Source organism: Lagenorhynchus albirostris, chromosome 12, assembly GCF_949774975.1.
Source record: "Lagenorhynchus albirostris chromosome 12, mLagAlb1.1, whole genome shotgun sequence".
Classification (NCBI taxonomy): Eukaryota; Metazoa; Chordata; class Mammalia; order Artiodactyla; family Delphinidae; genus Lagenorhynchus; species Lagenorhynchus albirostris.
Window position 1 is genome coordinate 34,216,915 of NC_083106.1, and position 12,548 is coordinate 34,229,462.

Here is a 12,548-nt window from a genome sequence, read left to right on the forward strand (position 1 = left end):
ATCTTGGAAAAAATACAAAACAGAAGTTGATCTTACCACCGTGAGTGAGGATGCACCAGCCTTCTTGGGTGCAGGGTCATTCTGTCTTAGCATTTGGCTTCATGGAAAGGACTGGGCACTTTAAAAGTACACCTTTGCCTGTTATGTACCATCTGAGAAGGTGCTTAATAATGAAAATAACTTTGTTTAGCAATTACACTTAAAACTAAAGCAATTCACAAGAACATTGAAATTTAGATAAGTGCAGAAAAAGTTATCACCTGTAATTTAAGAAATTGTGCAGAGCCACCAATAAATTTTTCCAAATGATTTTTAATTTATTTCTCAAAACTAAAAAATAAATAAATTAAAAGAAAAAGAAAAATCCCTTCAGCTCTGCTAATGACTAAACCACATAGATGATTTTTAATGCCATATTTTCTTGAAACTGAAGTTGGCTTAAAGTCATTCATTACTTATATTCTCTTTTAATTCTAGTCTAAAGGAAATTGGGTGTATTTCTCTCACAAAATGCAACATTAAGGGCTAGAGCTGTTTGAGAAAAGTATCATTTATCCATAACAAGTGTTCTCTAAGAAAAACCCTTTCATAACTCTTTTCATCTAATTGACACTTGGGAATATCAATTAAAACTTTCTCCATGAAATTAGGCTTTGAAACGCAGATTTGATAGTGAGGAAACCAAAGCTGAAAAATCAGGGTATTGACAGTTCTAGCCTTTGGACTTCTTTTCCTTCTGAAGCTTCTTGACCTTATCTTCTTAAACAAACAAACAAACAAAAAACTCCCTTCCCATCAATTCCTTTCTGATTCCATCCTTGCCATAACCTGCTACCGTGAGAATGGGAGGTTCAGCGGCTTTCAGATCTTCATTTTACTGAGGTGGCGTGAGATGGAGATAGCGCCTCCCTGGACAAAATGAGAATTGACAATTCTACATCCTAGTTCTAAAGTCTAGTCTTCTATTAAGCGCTGTCCAAATCTCATTTTCTAGGGCTTCTCTTGTTACGGAAACTCACTCTTTGCTCTGTAACAATGTAGACACGCTGTGTGCTTTCCTTCTTTTGTTTCTGTCCCAGATTAGAAAGGAAGGTTGCTGGCAGTGAGGAGGGAAGAGAGTGATCTGGTGATAGACTATTGTAAATCGCCTCTGATAGATTCTTCCTAGACCGCAATGAGTCAGCCACCGACGGGGGGCGCTGCCCCTGCCACAGCCGCAGCTTCTGCCGCCACAGCTGCCACTGAGGCTCGCTTGCACCCGGAGGGCAGCAGCAGAAAGCAGCAGCGTGCTCAGTCACCCGCTAGACCGAGAGACAATTCGGTCCGACAGACCACCGCGGCCACCCGGTCCCCGGTAGGGGCTGGCACTAAACTCAATTCTATTCGACAGCAGCAGCTGCAGCAGCAGCAGGGCAACAAGACCGGGAGCCGCACGGCGCCTCCGGCCAGCGCCCGAGGAAGCGGAGGAGGGGCGGAGAAGGCCGCGCCCCTGGCGCCCAAGGGGGCCGCGCCGGGAGCTGTCCAGTCCTTGGCTGGTGCTGAAGTGGCCCCCGTGGCGACCCTGGCCCCGGTGGGTGTCAGGAGGCCTGGCGCGTCGGAGGAGCCGCCCCGGGAGCTAGAGCCCGCGTCCTCTAAACTCGGGGAACCCCCTCCTCTCGGAGAAGGAGGAGGAGGGGGTGGGGAAGGAGGAGGAGCCGGCAGCGGCTCTGGGGAAAGGGAGGGGGGCGCTCCGCAGCCGCCGCCGCCGCCCAGGGGCTGGCGAGGGAAAAGCGTACGCGCTCAGCCGAGGGGCGGCAGCGGCGCGGAGGGGGCCTCCCCCTCGCCATCCACCTCCTCTGCGGGCAAAACCCCAGGCTCCGGCAGCAGAAACTCAGGGATTGGCGTTGTGGGGCCTGGCAGCGGTGGCGGAGGGAGCTACTGGAAGGAAGGATGTCTGCAGTCTGAGCTCATCCAGTTCCATCTCAAGAAAGAGCGGGCGGCGGCGGCGGCGGCCGCGGCTCAGATGCACAGTAAGAACGGCGGCGGCGGCAGCAACCGCAGCTCTCCGGTCGCTGGCGCCCCTGCCATTTGTGAGCCCCTCGCAGTCCCTCCCACCTCCCCAATGGCGGCGGCAGCAGAGGGCCCCCAACAGGGCGCAGAGGGCAGCGCGAGCGGCGGCGGCGGCATGCAGGCAGCGGCGCCCCCTTCGTCGCAGCCGCACCCGCAGCAGCTCCAGGAGCAGGAGGAAATGCAGGAGGAGATGGAGAAGCTGCGGGAGGAAAACGAGACTCTCAAGGTGAGGAGGGTGTGGGGGACGGGTTGGAGGAGGGGAGGTGTGGGCCTCGGAGCATTAGGGCGTGTCCTGGCGGGAGTGAGAGGCTGCTAACCTGTTAGGGAGCCTTCAAGAGGGAGGGGAACAGGAAATGAGGGGAGGGGGTCCCTAGGCCCTTTCCGGATCTAAAAGGGCTTTGCGATCAGCAGCGTTAGGTTTTTATTTAGATCCAAATCTGGGCCTTCGTTTCTCCTATTATTATGGTTTGGCTCACTTTTTCACGGACAGAGCTGGAGTAGGAGAGCGAGGGAAGGCCTAAAGAGGGCCCGTTTTTTCTAGTTTCTTCTTGTTCATTCAGCTCCGGGTCATTCCTGTCTCATGGAGAGGGAGCAGTAAAGCTGAGAATTTGGAGCTGGGATGGGGTGTAGACGGTGTATGTCCGAGGGGTGGGAGGCGAAGCTAATTTTGACCCGCGGCCTGTCACCGCCTCAGAACGAGATCGATGAACTGAGGACCGAGATGGACGAGATGAGGGACACTTTCTTCGAGGAGGATGCCTGCCAACTGCAGGAAATGCGCCACGAGTTGGAGAGAGCCAACAAAAACTGCCGGATCCTGCAGTACCGCCTCCGCAAAGCCGAGCGCAAAAGGCTCCGCTACGCGCAGACCGGGGAGATCGACGGGGAGCTGTTGCGCAGCCTGGAGCAGGACCTCAAGGTCTGCGGCGCCGGGGCCCGGGGGGCGCGCGGCAGGGGCGGTGGGTGGGGACTCAGGTCACGGGCGCTTTGCGTTGAAAGGCCTTCAGTGGTGATTGGCAAAGAGCTCTAGGGACACGGAGTTTCGCAGCGCCAATCACAGAATGTCAAGGTCCCGGAAAGGGAAGAGGAAAAACGGACAGGTGGGTCTGAAGAGTCCTGTGTGGGGGGAGGGTCTTGCAGAGAGCGAGCTCTGCGGGCTGCCCTGGGAGCCACGGTGACGATTACAGAGGTGGTGGGAGGAGGGCGCCTCCTTCCGCGGCGGAAACGGCGTGGCCGAGCGCAGGCCTTGATCTGACTTCCAGAGACTGTCCTCCAAGCGCAGGCCAGATGGAGTCAGGCCCTCTGGAGCAGCGCGGTGAAGACTCCTTCAGTGGAGTTGAAGCCCAGAATAGGAACAGCACTGGAAAGATATTAGAGTTAAGATTTCTCTCTGAAAGCCGCCCCCGTCCCCAACGCCTTCTTCCAGAACTCCTTCCTTTCTGTAATTACCACTTAGATAACTCCCAGAAAGGAAAACTGTCCAGCTTGTGGTCCCTTTTGGAAAAGTAAAGGGAGAGTGCGCTAAATGAAAGAACCATGTTCTTAGGGAGGTTGCTTCTTCAGAGTCTCCCCCAGTGGAGAAATTTCAACTTTGAAGTGCGTTTTTTAGATAGGTGTGGTCTGTTCGTTCGCTTTTACTGTAGGCAGATTCACTGACAACGCAAATCAGATGTTACCTTCATGGTCTGGGACAGCAAACGAAATATAATTTTAATTGTATTAATTTCATGAAGATTTAAAAGCCGAGTGTAATTATCTTGTATTTTTTTTAAAAAGAAAGCCATGGGAAAACATTTTATGAAAGCCGTTGTATCATTTCTCTTTTTTTCCTTCTTCTGACATTTGTCAAGTGTTGACTAGGCACCAGGCACTGTGGCAACCATTGTTACTCATATTATTATTTCATTTAGTTCTCAAGGAGAAAAACCTGTAAGGAAGGGATTATCAATAGCATCATTTTACAGGTGCCCACAATGAACCTTTTATGAAAGTTAAGTGCCCAGCCCCTAGCCCTGGAACTTGGCTAGTAGTTGGTCAGGCTGGCTCCCCACTCAGTCCAAAACCACAGCCTGTGTCCTGAGCTACAGCACCAGACTGCCCCACTTTTCTTCCAAACCCTAAAATTTCTGAGGTAATCTTAAAACAGGAGTCAAAAATGCACACACTAATTTAAACAAACAAACAAAATTCTCAAAGACTAAAATATTTCTTAAAACTAAGCACCTGGAATGTTAGGATGAAAATTCAAGCCCCAGACCCTACCTGGGAATATTTTATTTTCTAGTCTTTAAAATAAGTGATAATGGAGGCATCTACCTCATAGTTTTGTTGTGGAATTAGAGACTTGTGAAATCTCTACACATGATAAAACACAATTGAACATTTATAACCATGATGTCATGTAGACATTAAGGGAACAGAGTGGAGAGCCAGACTACCTGGCCACTTGTTAGCTGTGTCACCTTGAGCATATTACTTTACCTCCACGAGACTCAGTTTTCCTCATCTATAAAACAGGAATAATAATAGGATCTATTTCATGGGATTGTTGAGAGAGTTAAATGGTTTATGTATGTGAAATGGCTTATATGTAATGCATCTGGAATGATGTCTGGCATATGGTAGACACTATATACATATTGGTTCTAGTACTTTTAATATAACTTTAGCCCATTTGTTGTATTGTCTTTAATTACATTTTATTGTTAAAAACACTTTAATTTAGGTAGCAAAGGATGTATCTGTGAGACTTCACCATGAATTGGAAAATGTGGAAGAAAAGCGAACAACAACAGAAGATGAAAATGAGAAACTGAGGCAACAGCTTATAGAAGTTGAGATAGCAAAGCAAGCTCTGCAGAATGAACTGGAAAAAATGAAGGAGGTTAGTAATCAGTTATCTCATGGCGTGCTATATATATTTAGCTCTTCATAGAGTGTACCAAAGACTAATATGACTGTTAAAATAATTAAATTTTTTATGATTATAGGACAGTTTGTTGTTCTCATCCAATATAGTAACAGATACATGATTTCATACTAATAAATAAGTAGCAAAGAAGAAATTCTGACCTCTACCCTGCCTCTGACTTGACATATATGGGCTGTGATGGATGCTTCATGTGTGATATCTAAATGGATGTTAATTAAATAAATTACACAGCTATACCAAACACAAAGGATATCAAGAATATGAAGGAATAAGCCTTCTGTTAGTTGAGGGGAAGTGCTAATCCTGTGAGATTACTACTGAGTTCATAGAAGCACAGACTTTTAGGATGAAAAAGACCATAAAGGCCATTCCATCTAATCTAATCATTGCTTGATTCCTTCTTATAACAAAGCCCCCCCAAATGGTCTAATACTTAGAACTTCACCAGTGACTAGCCCTTAAGATCGTCTCCAGCAGCCATTTTTATCACAGCATAGCTCTGTTTAAGGTTTTCTTTGTTTTGAGTTGAAATCTATCTACTTGTAACTTTAATAAATTCATCTCAGTCCTACCCTTTCGAGTACAAGAGTCAGAGTTCTCTTCCACATCAGCTATTAGAAAATTCCTACCATGTTTCCCCTGAATCTTCTCAAAGCACAAAATCAGTATCAAAGAAAATAATGAGAATAAAAGAAACAGAAAGATGTATCAAGAAATAATTAGAACTAACACACCATTGTAGAGCAATTATACTCCAATAAAGATGTTTTAAAAAAAAAAAGAAATAGCTTTGTGATAAGTAACAGTTTGAATTGAAATAATATTCTTCCTTGAAAACTGCCTGAAAATGTACAGAGCAACTTGTGAAAACCATTATTGAGAATTAGCAAATACACATGTGGTCCTCTGAACACTTCCTCTGCATAAATATGCAGAATTTAAATGAAAATCCTAATCTTCCCATAGACTAACTGAGATATTGGCATGTTCCGTTGCTGTGTTTATCTCGAAATGGTATAAAAATATAACTACCGTGTAACAGTGAAAATATCAGTTGTCAATTAAGAATGTGTGGCAGGAATTTGTAGAACACTGTTTCAGTGGGGTAACCTGTTTTGTAATCTAAGTTTCTGCTTATATTATCCTGAATTTAAACATTTTTAACATGACAAATTAGGGCAGAATCATTGTACTGGGGCTTCCCTGGTGGCGCAGTGGTTGAGAGTCCGCCTGCCAATGCTGGGGACACGGGTTCGTGCCCCGGTCTGGGAAGATCCCACATGCCGCGGAGCGGCTGGGCCCACGAGCCATGGCCGCTGGGCCTTCGCGTCCGGAGCCTGTGCTCCGCAACAGGAGAGGGCCACAGCAGTGAGAGGCCCGCATACCGCCAAAAAAAAAAAAAATCATTGTACTGATAGGTGATTCTTAGCTAATACCTAAGGGTGGCTGTGTGCTACAGCAGAAAAACATGGCGACTGGGAGCCGTGGGACTATCTTCACCAGTAACTAATCGGCTGACTTAAAAGTCCTCTAACTTCTGCTTGCCTCAGTGTATTCAGTTATAAAATGTTATTTTCAATGAATCTCCGTACGTCTTGCAGCTATCATGATTTTTATCATGAAGTCCAGGACATTACCATTAAAGAACAGCATAGATTTTATTCTAAAGTTGAGAGATCAAATATTAAATTAATATCAATATAAGGATAGGTTTCTTCGATAATAATGTACAGTTGAAGTTTGTGAAAAATTGAAAGTTTGAAAAAATTAAGTAGGTAGCTGTTATTTGATGGGGCTGTCATAAGAAAGTACTACAAACTGAGTGGCTTAAACAATAGAAGTTTATTTTCTTACAGTTCTGGAGGCTAAAAGTCCAAAATCAAGGTGTTGTCAGGGTTGGTTTCTTCTGAGGGCTGTGAGAAAGGATCTATTCCAGGCCTCTCTCCTTGGCTTATGTATATGCATCTTCACACTCACATGGCATTCTCCCCATAGCTGTCTATGACCAAATTTCCCCTTCTTGTAAGACACCAGTCAAATTAGATTAGGACCTGCTGTAATGGCTTTATTGTAGCTTGATTGTCTCAGTAAAGACCCTCTCTCCAAATAAGGTCACATTCTGAGGTACTTGCTTGGTGTTAGGACTTCAACATGTAAATTGGGGCAGGGGCACAATTCAACCTATAAGAATAGCTCTTAAATACTTTCTTATGGACAAGCAAAAAGAAAGCTCATTGTCAGTTCCATAAGGCTCCATTCCATATTCAGACCTCACTTGCCTTCTTCCATACTCTTTGTTTATCCAATTAAAAATATTCAGGGCTTCCCTGGTGGCGCGGTGGTTGAGAGTCCGCCTGCCGATGCAGGGGACGCGGGTTCGTGCCCCAGTCTGGGAAGATCCCACATGCCGCGGAGCGGCTGGGCCCGTGAGCCATGGCCGCTGAGCCTGCACGTCCGGAGCTTGTACTCCGCAACTGGGGAGGCCACAGCGGTGAGAGGCCCACGCACCGCAAAAAAAAAAAAAAAATCCAAGTAAAAACAAACTTCACTGATTATAAGGGGTAAAAAAATGCCTCGTGATTTGGCATTATATCAATGTTTTTCAAGTGGATATCTGGAAAGTTGGATTTAAGAATGGCATAAGAGCTTTCTGATTTCCATCCTGTGTCCAGGAAAGGGGGAAATTCCTATAGACTGGCTGTCCATTAGCCAGAGAGATGAGACTTTTCCCATCTTAAAATAAAAGCCAAGATAATCTGGCTACTAGAAAAAAATGACTGGAATCTGGGGATGTCCTCAGGAGAATCATTGTAAAAATGCATTTCCATTTGTTTTCCACACTTTTTCTTGTAACTGTTTCCCCCATCAGTGTTCTAACTCTGAATTAGGAAGATACTCTTGCTGCATTAGGCAGTGTGGGTATATGTTCATGCCAAAGAAGAAATTCTCATCCTCCTTGGACTTACAAAAGCCAAACTCAAATCCCTAATTAGAGACTACAACAATAAAAGTGTAAAAAATTTAGGAGCAGGTATGCAGGACATTGGCTTTTAAAAGTGACCTTTTATTTTTAAAATGGACTCTAAAATAGCATTCACAGTTTGAGTAGGTGAGTGGTGATAGGGAAAAGAAATGGAAATAGAGAAGAAGGGAGAGAAAGCAGAAGTTAAATATCTGAAGGATTCTAAATGGTACAATAAAAAGAAAATGAAATATATTTTGGCAGAAAAGTTCCGTAATCATTCACTAGAGGTTGACCTTCATAGTGTTCAGAAGAGTGTCAGAAATAGAAAAAGTAGTTTAAAAGTAGTTTAGAAATCAGAAATGTTTCATTAAAATTAAGAATTTTGTAATGGTGATTTTGTTATTCTCCAAAAAAATAAATATAAAAACTGAATTGCAATCATAACTGGCTTACTTTGTGTGGTAGAGGTTGTGAGTTTGAAGCCTGACTTGTCCCCATCTAACTTCAACAACTTCAGTTAATCATCTGCTTTCTTGTTTGTAAAATGAAAATATATTCAAGTGCTTGGTTTGTAAAATGAAAATATATTCAAGTTGTTAACCACACAACTTTTATCACTTTGAGGCGTTCCACCAGTGGAGAAAACATAACCAGGCCAAGCTTTCCATTATGAAGAAAATGCACTAGTTATGGAGTAAAATCATAAAATGCCCAATAGAATACACTACAGAGAAGCAATCCTCCAACTCGCAGATTTTAGTTTCCTGTATGGAGTCATATAGATGTAGAACAGCACAACTGGGAACAGTAGGCCATCTGCTGGAGTTTGGAAACCATTTTCTAAGAGTTTAACTGGCTTCAAGGGTGTTGCCCAGTTGCTCTCAGGGCTGGTGGCTGCACAAGGTCCTGCGCACCTGCTCACATCCATCTGCTTATCTTCTCCCCCTGAGAGTAGGGGGTCGGTACTGGGGGAAAGAAGAGTTGAGCAGAGGCAGGATGGAGGTAATTAGTTGACTCTACTGCTACTCATTGCTTGTGTTGAACAGCTGATGTTCTGCCACCTGTAAACAAGAGGGATCTCTTAGGATGCTGCCTTAGAATCTTAATGGCATTCTCATCCCACTTATAAAACATTGATTACTACTGGCATTATGCTTTCTTGCAGTAGAAAAATGCCTTTACCTTTATGTAACCTGGGAAAAATGCTTTTCTATCTTTCAGCATCACAAACAGTGAGACAGAGGTTTTTGTAAAAGTTATTTTATGGAAACTACAACTAGCTCTTTGAATGCCAGGATGGGTTAATGCACACATAGTGAGAATATAGAGTAGGCTATATACAGTATGGAGGAGGTTCTATGAGGGGTGAGTCTCTGCTACAGTTAATTGAGGATCACTGCCCTTTCTGAAGTCCTACTGCTGTGGGAACAACCTTTATTTTCAAAGCTTTGAAAGCCCTGTGCTCTTCAGGAGGAAGGTGTCTTCTTATGTCACCTTTAAAGTCTGGTACTTGGAGAAGCACTGCTGACAGATATTTGAGAAAAGAATGAACCAACAGAGAATCTTTAAAGATGGAAAAGGAAAAAAGAGTAACAGTAACTGAGATGATGATAATGAGAACTCTTTGTTAGATCTTTTTCAGTTCAGAATCTCTTTGTGTCGTCTCATCCCTCACCCTGACCCAAGAATCTTAAAAGAAAATAATTTTCTTAGCTTTTACTGGCCTTTGCTCTAGGGGCTGTTAACTGGCCTACTGCAATAGCACCATCTATCTTGGGACTTCTATTTTCTGTGCACTTGGTTAATATATCCTATCTATTACAATGAACTTTCATTCTAGAACACAAAAATAATTAGTACTATAAATTTCAACAGTAGTGCCTCTGTTTTTTAAAAAAAATTTTATGGAGTACATAGAGAATATATCTGTTTACTCAGACTCTGTACAGGCAGAACACTTTAATAAACAAATGCTCGTCCTGACTGTTTACAACTACCTACTTCTTTTCTTTTCTTTTTTTTTTAACATCTTTATTGGGGTATAATTGCTTTACAATGGTGTGTTAGTTTCTGCTTTATAACAAAGTGAATCAGTTACACATATACATATGTTCCCATATCTCTTCCCTCTTACGTCTCCCTCCCTCCCACCCTACTTATTTTCTTATATAAAATAAAGAACTGATTGTAACCATACTTGGTTTTGATAGGGCATGTTTAAGTTATAAAGTGCAAAAAGAAATACTGAGTAAAAAAAAAAAAAAAAAAGAAATACTGAGTGATAAATCAGCAAAGAAGCAGCCCAAAAGACAGTTTAAATGGGGAATTTCTTTGGCATTCAAGTATTTTCCCCTGGTTCTGGTAGTTAACTTATAATTTGAAAAAGTGGAACAGTAATCATTGATATTTTTGATGAAATTACTGTAAATATTTTGAAATGCATCAATTAAACACTATGACTTTAGTCACATCTTCTCAGAGGCAGTAGTTTGTTGAATAACATAGGCAGGAATAAAAGAAACTAAATTAAAAGCAAAGAATAATGTGCCAGGTAAGCATAGAAAAGCTTGTCTTCCAGGTTTTACCGATTGTTGCATTTTTAAAGCTATATTGATTTCGGAATTATAAACCTTATTGGATTTTTTAAACGAAATTACATATGCAATTATATGCACTTTGAAGTGAGTCCCAAGACTCATTTGGGTAAATGGCACTTTTCTTTTACCCTGATGCCGAGTTCTCAGTAAAAGTGAAGTAGTGCACAGACCAGAAAATCCCTGTTGGTGGCTTATTTTGTGAAAAATATTGATTTTTTTAATTATAAACCTCAAATTTCTGGGTTTTGTTTTACATAAAAGTACACATCAGCATTACACACCCTGTACAATGGATCGGATTTCAGTTCTTTTCTTGGCTGGAATTTCAAACTTTATATTCTTGGAACAGTAAGGCACTGTACAAATGATGAACTCTTACAATAATGGACTAAGCACTTCCCATTGAGTACACATGCAGTTCCCATGGCTTCATAGAAATTGTTTAATAAATGATAAATGTATTTTGAAATGGTTGTTGCACTTGCTGATAAACCATATCCATGGGCGCTAAGTCTCTCATCCTGGACTCTGCCGGTTTAACAGAGGACCTGGGGCTGTAGGCCGAACTTGGAGTGATCTGCCTCTGAAAACTGAGCAGCTGATCTGTGTTTCGGTATCTTCGTGGAAGCATGTTGCCACATAGTTATTGAAGAGTTGTTTACTTCTCTGACTTCTCTATCCAACCTACTTTATTTATTTATTTATTTTTGCGGTACGCGGGCCTCTCCCTGTTGTGGCTTGCGGTACTCGGGCCTCTCCCTGTTGTGGCTTGTGGTTCGCGGGCCTCTCCCTGTTGTGGCCTCTCCCGTTGCGGAGCACAGCCTCCGGACGCGCAGGCTCAGCGGCCATGGCTCACGGGCCCAGCCGCTCCGCGGCATGTGGGATCTTCCCGGACCGGGGCACAAATCCGTGTCCCCTGCATCGGCAGGTGGACTCTCACTGTGCCACCAGGGAAGCCCTCCAACCTACTTTAAAAAGGGGTTTGAGGGCTTCCCTGGTGGCGCAGTGGTTGAGAGTCCGCCTGCCGGTGCAGGGGACGCGGGTTCGTGCCCTGGTCTGGGAGGGTCCCACATGCCGCGGAGCGGCTGGGCCCGTGAGCCATGGCCGCTGAGCCTGCGCGTTCGGAGCCTGTGCTCTGCAACGGGAGAGGCCGCAGCAGTGAGAGGCCCGCGTACCGCAAAAAAAAAAAAAAAGGGGTTTGAAATGGTTCTTAGTAAATCATAACCATTGAAATAAGGGTTTAAAACTTTGGTCACAGAAGAATTCTGGGAACATGAAGGAAAACTTAGTCCAGGGGATGTACACTGTTAATCCAAGTTTAGTAGCAGTCAAGTCAGGGAGAGAAATATTGAATGAAATTCTTACCTAGCTGTGACCTAATATGGAGGTAACGCCAGGTTTCGTGAGAGGTCTCCAGAATAACCGTGAAGAAAATCAATTACAGTACAGCAGAATGCTGACAGTTATAAACAGACTTTATGTGAGGATGGATGGCAACCAATGGATGGATGAGCCTTTGTAAAAATTCTCACCTATACACTTAATAAATTAGGAATTCAAATTTTGCAGAAAATAAAGTTAAGACATTTTGTCATTAGCTGTGAATTGAGGGTGACATTAAAAATCACATATGTCATGGAGTCTAGAAACTGGCTTTGAAGTCTCACCTCTCATTCCCTGTTATGTTGAGCAATTTGAAATTTTTAGGCCTCAGTTTCTTTATCCATAAATGCAGAAATTAAACTGAATGCTCTCAAAGGTCTCTATGAAAATGTCATTTTCGACATTATCAGTTATCCATCTCTGTGCTTCCTGAAAGTGCTGTTCATAGTCAGGATGCCACTTCATATCACTACTATTATTTTATTACTGTAATTTTTTGTATATTCAATCAACAGGTATTTATTGAACAGTAATTTATTATCTGCTAGAATGTGGCCGTGTGGATACCATGGAGGCTACAAATATACAGATATCAGGGGATTTCCTTGGTGGTCCAGTGGTT

At 43.4% G+C, this 12,548-nt stretch overlaps 1 protein-coding gene across 1 annotated transcript in view; it reads left to right on the forward strand.

Annotated features, from left to right (window-relative positions):
• Positions 1–1,174: 1,174 nt before the first annotated feature.
• MTCL3 (MTCL family member 3) overlaps positions 1,175–12,548 on the forward strand; it is a 41,359-nt gene continuing 29,985 nt past the window's right edge. Inside the window, exons 1-3 of the mRNA XM_060167532.1 lie at positions 1,175–2,275; positions 2,744–2,968; positions 4,775–4,933. Coding sequence (XP_060023515.1) covers positions 1,175–2,275; positions 2,744–2,968; positions 4,775–4,933 — 1,485 coding nt within the window. The remainder of the gene's footprint in view (positions 2,276–2,743; positions 2,969–4,774; positions 4,934–12,548) is intronic.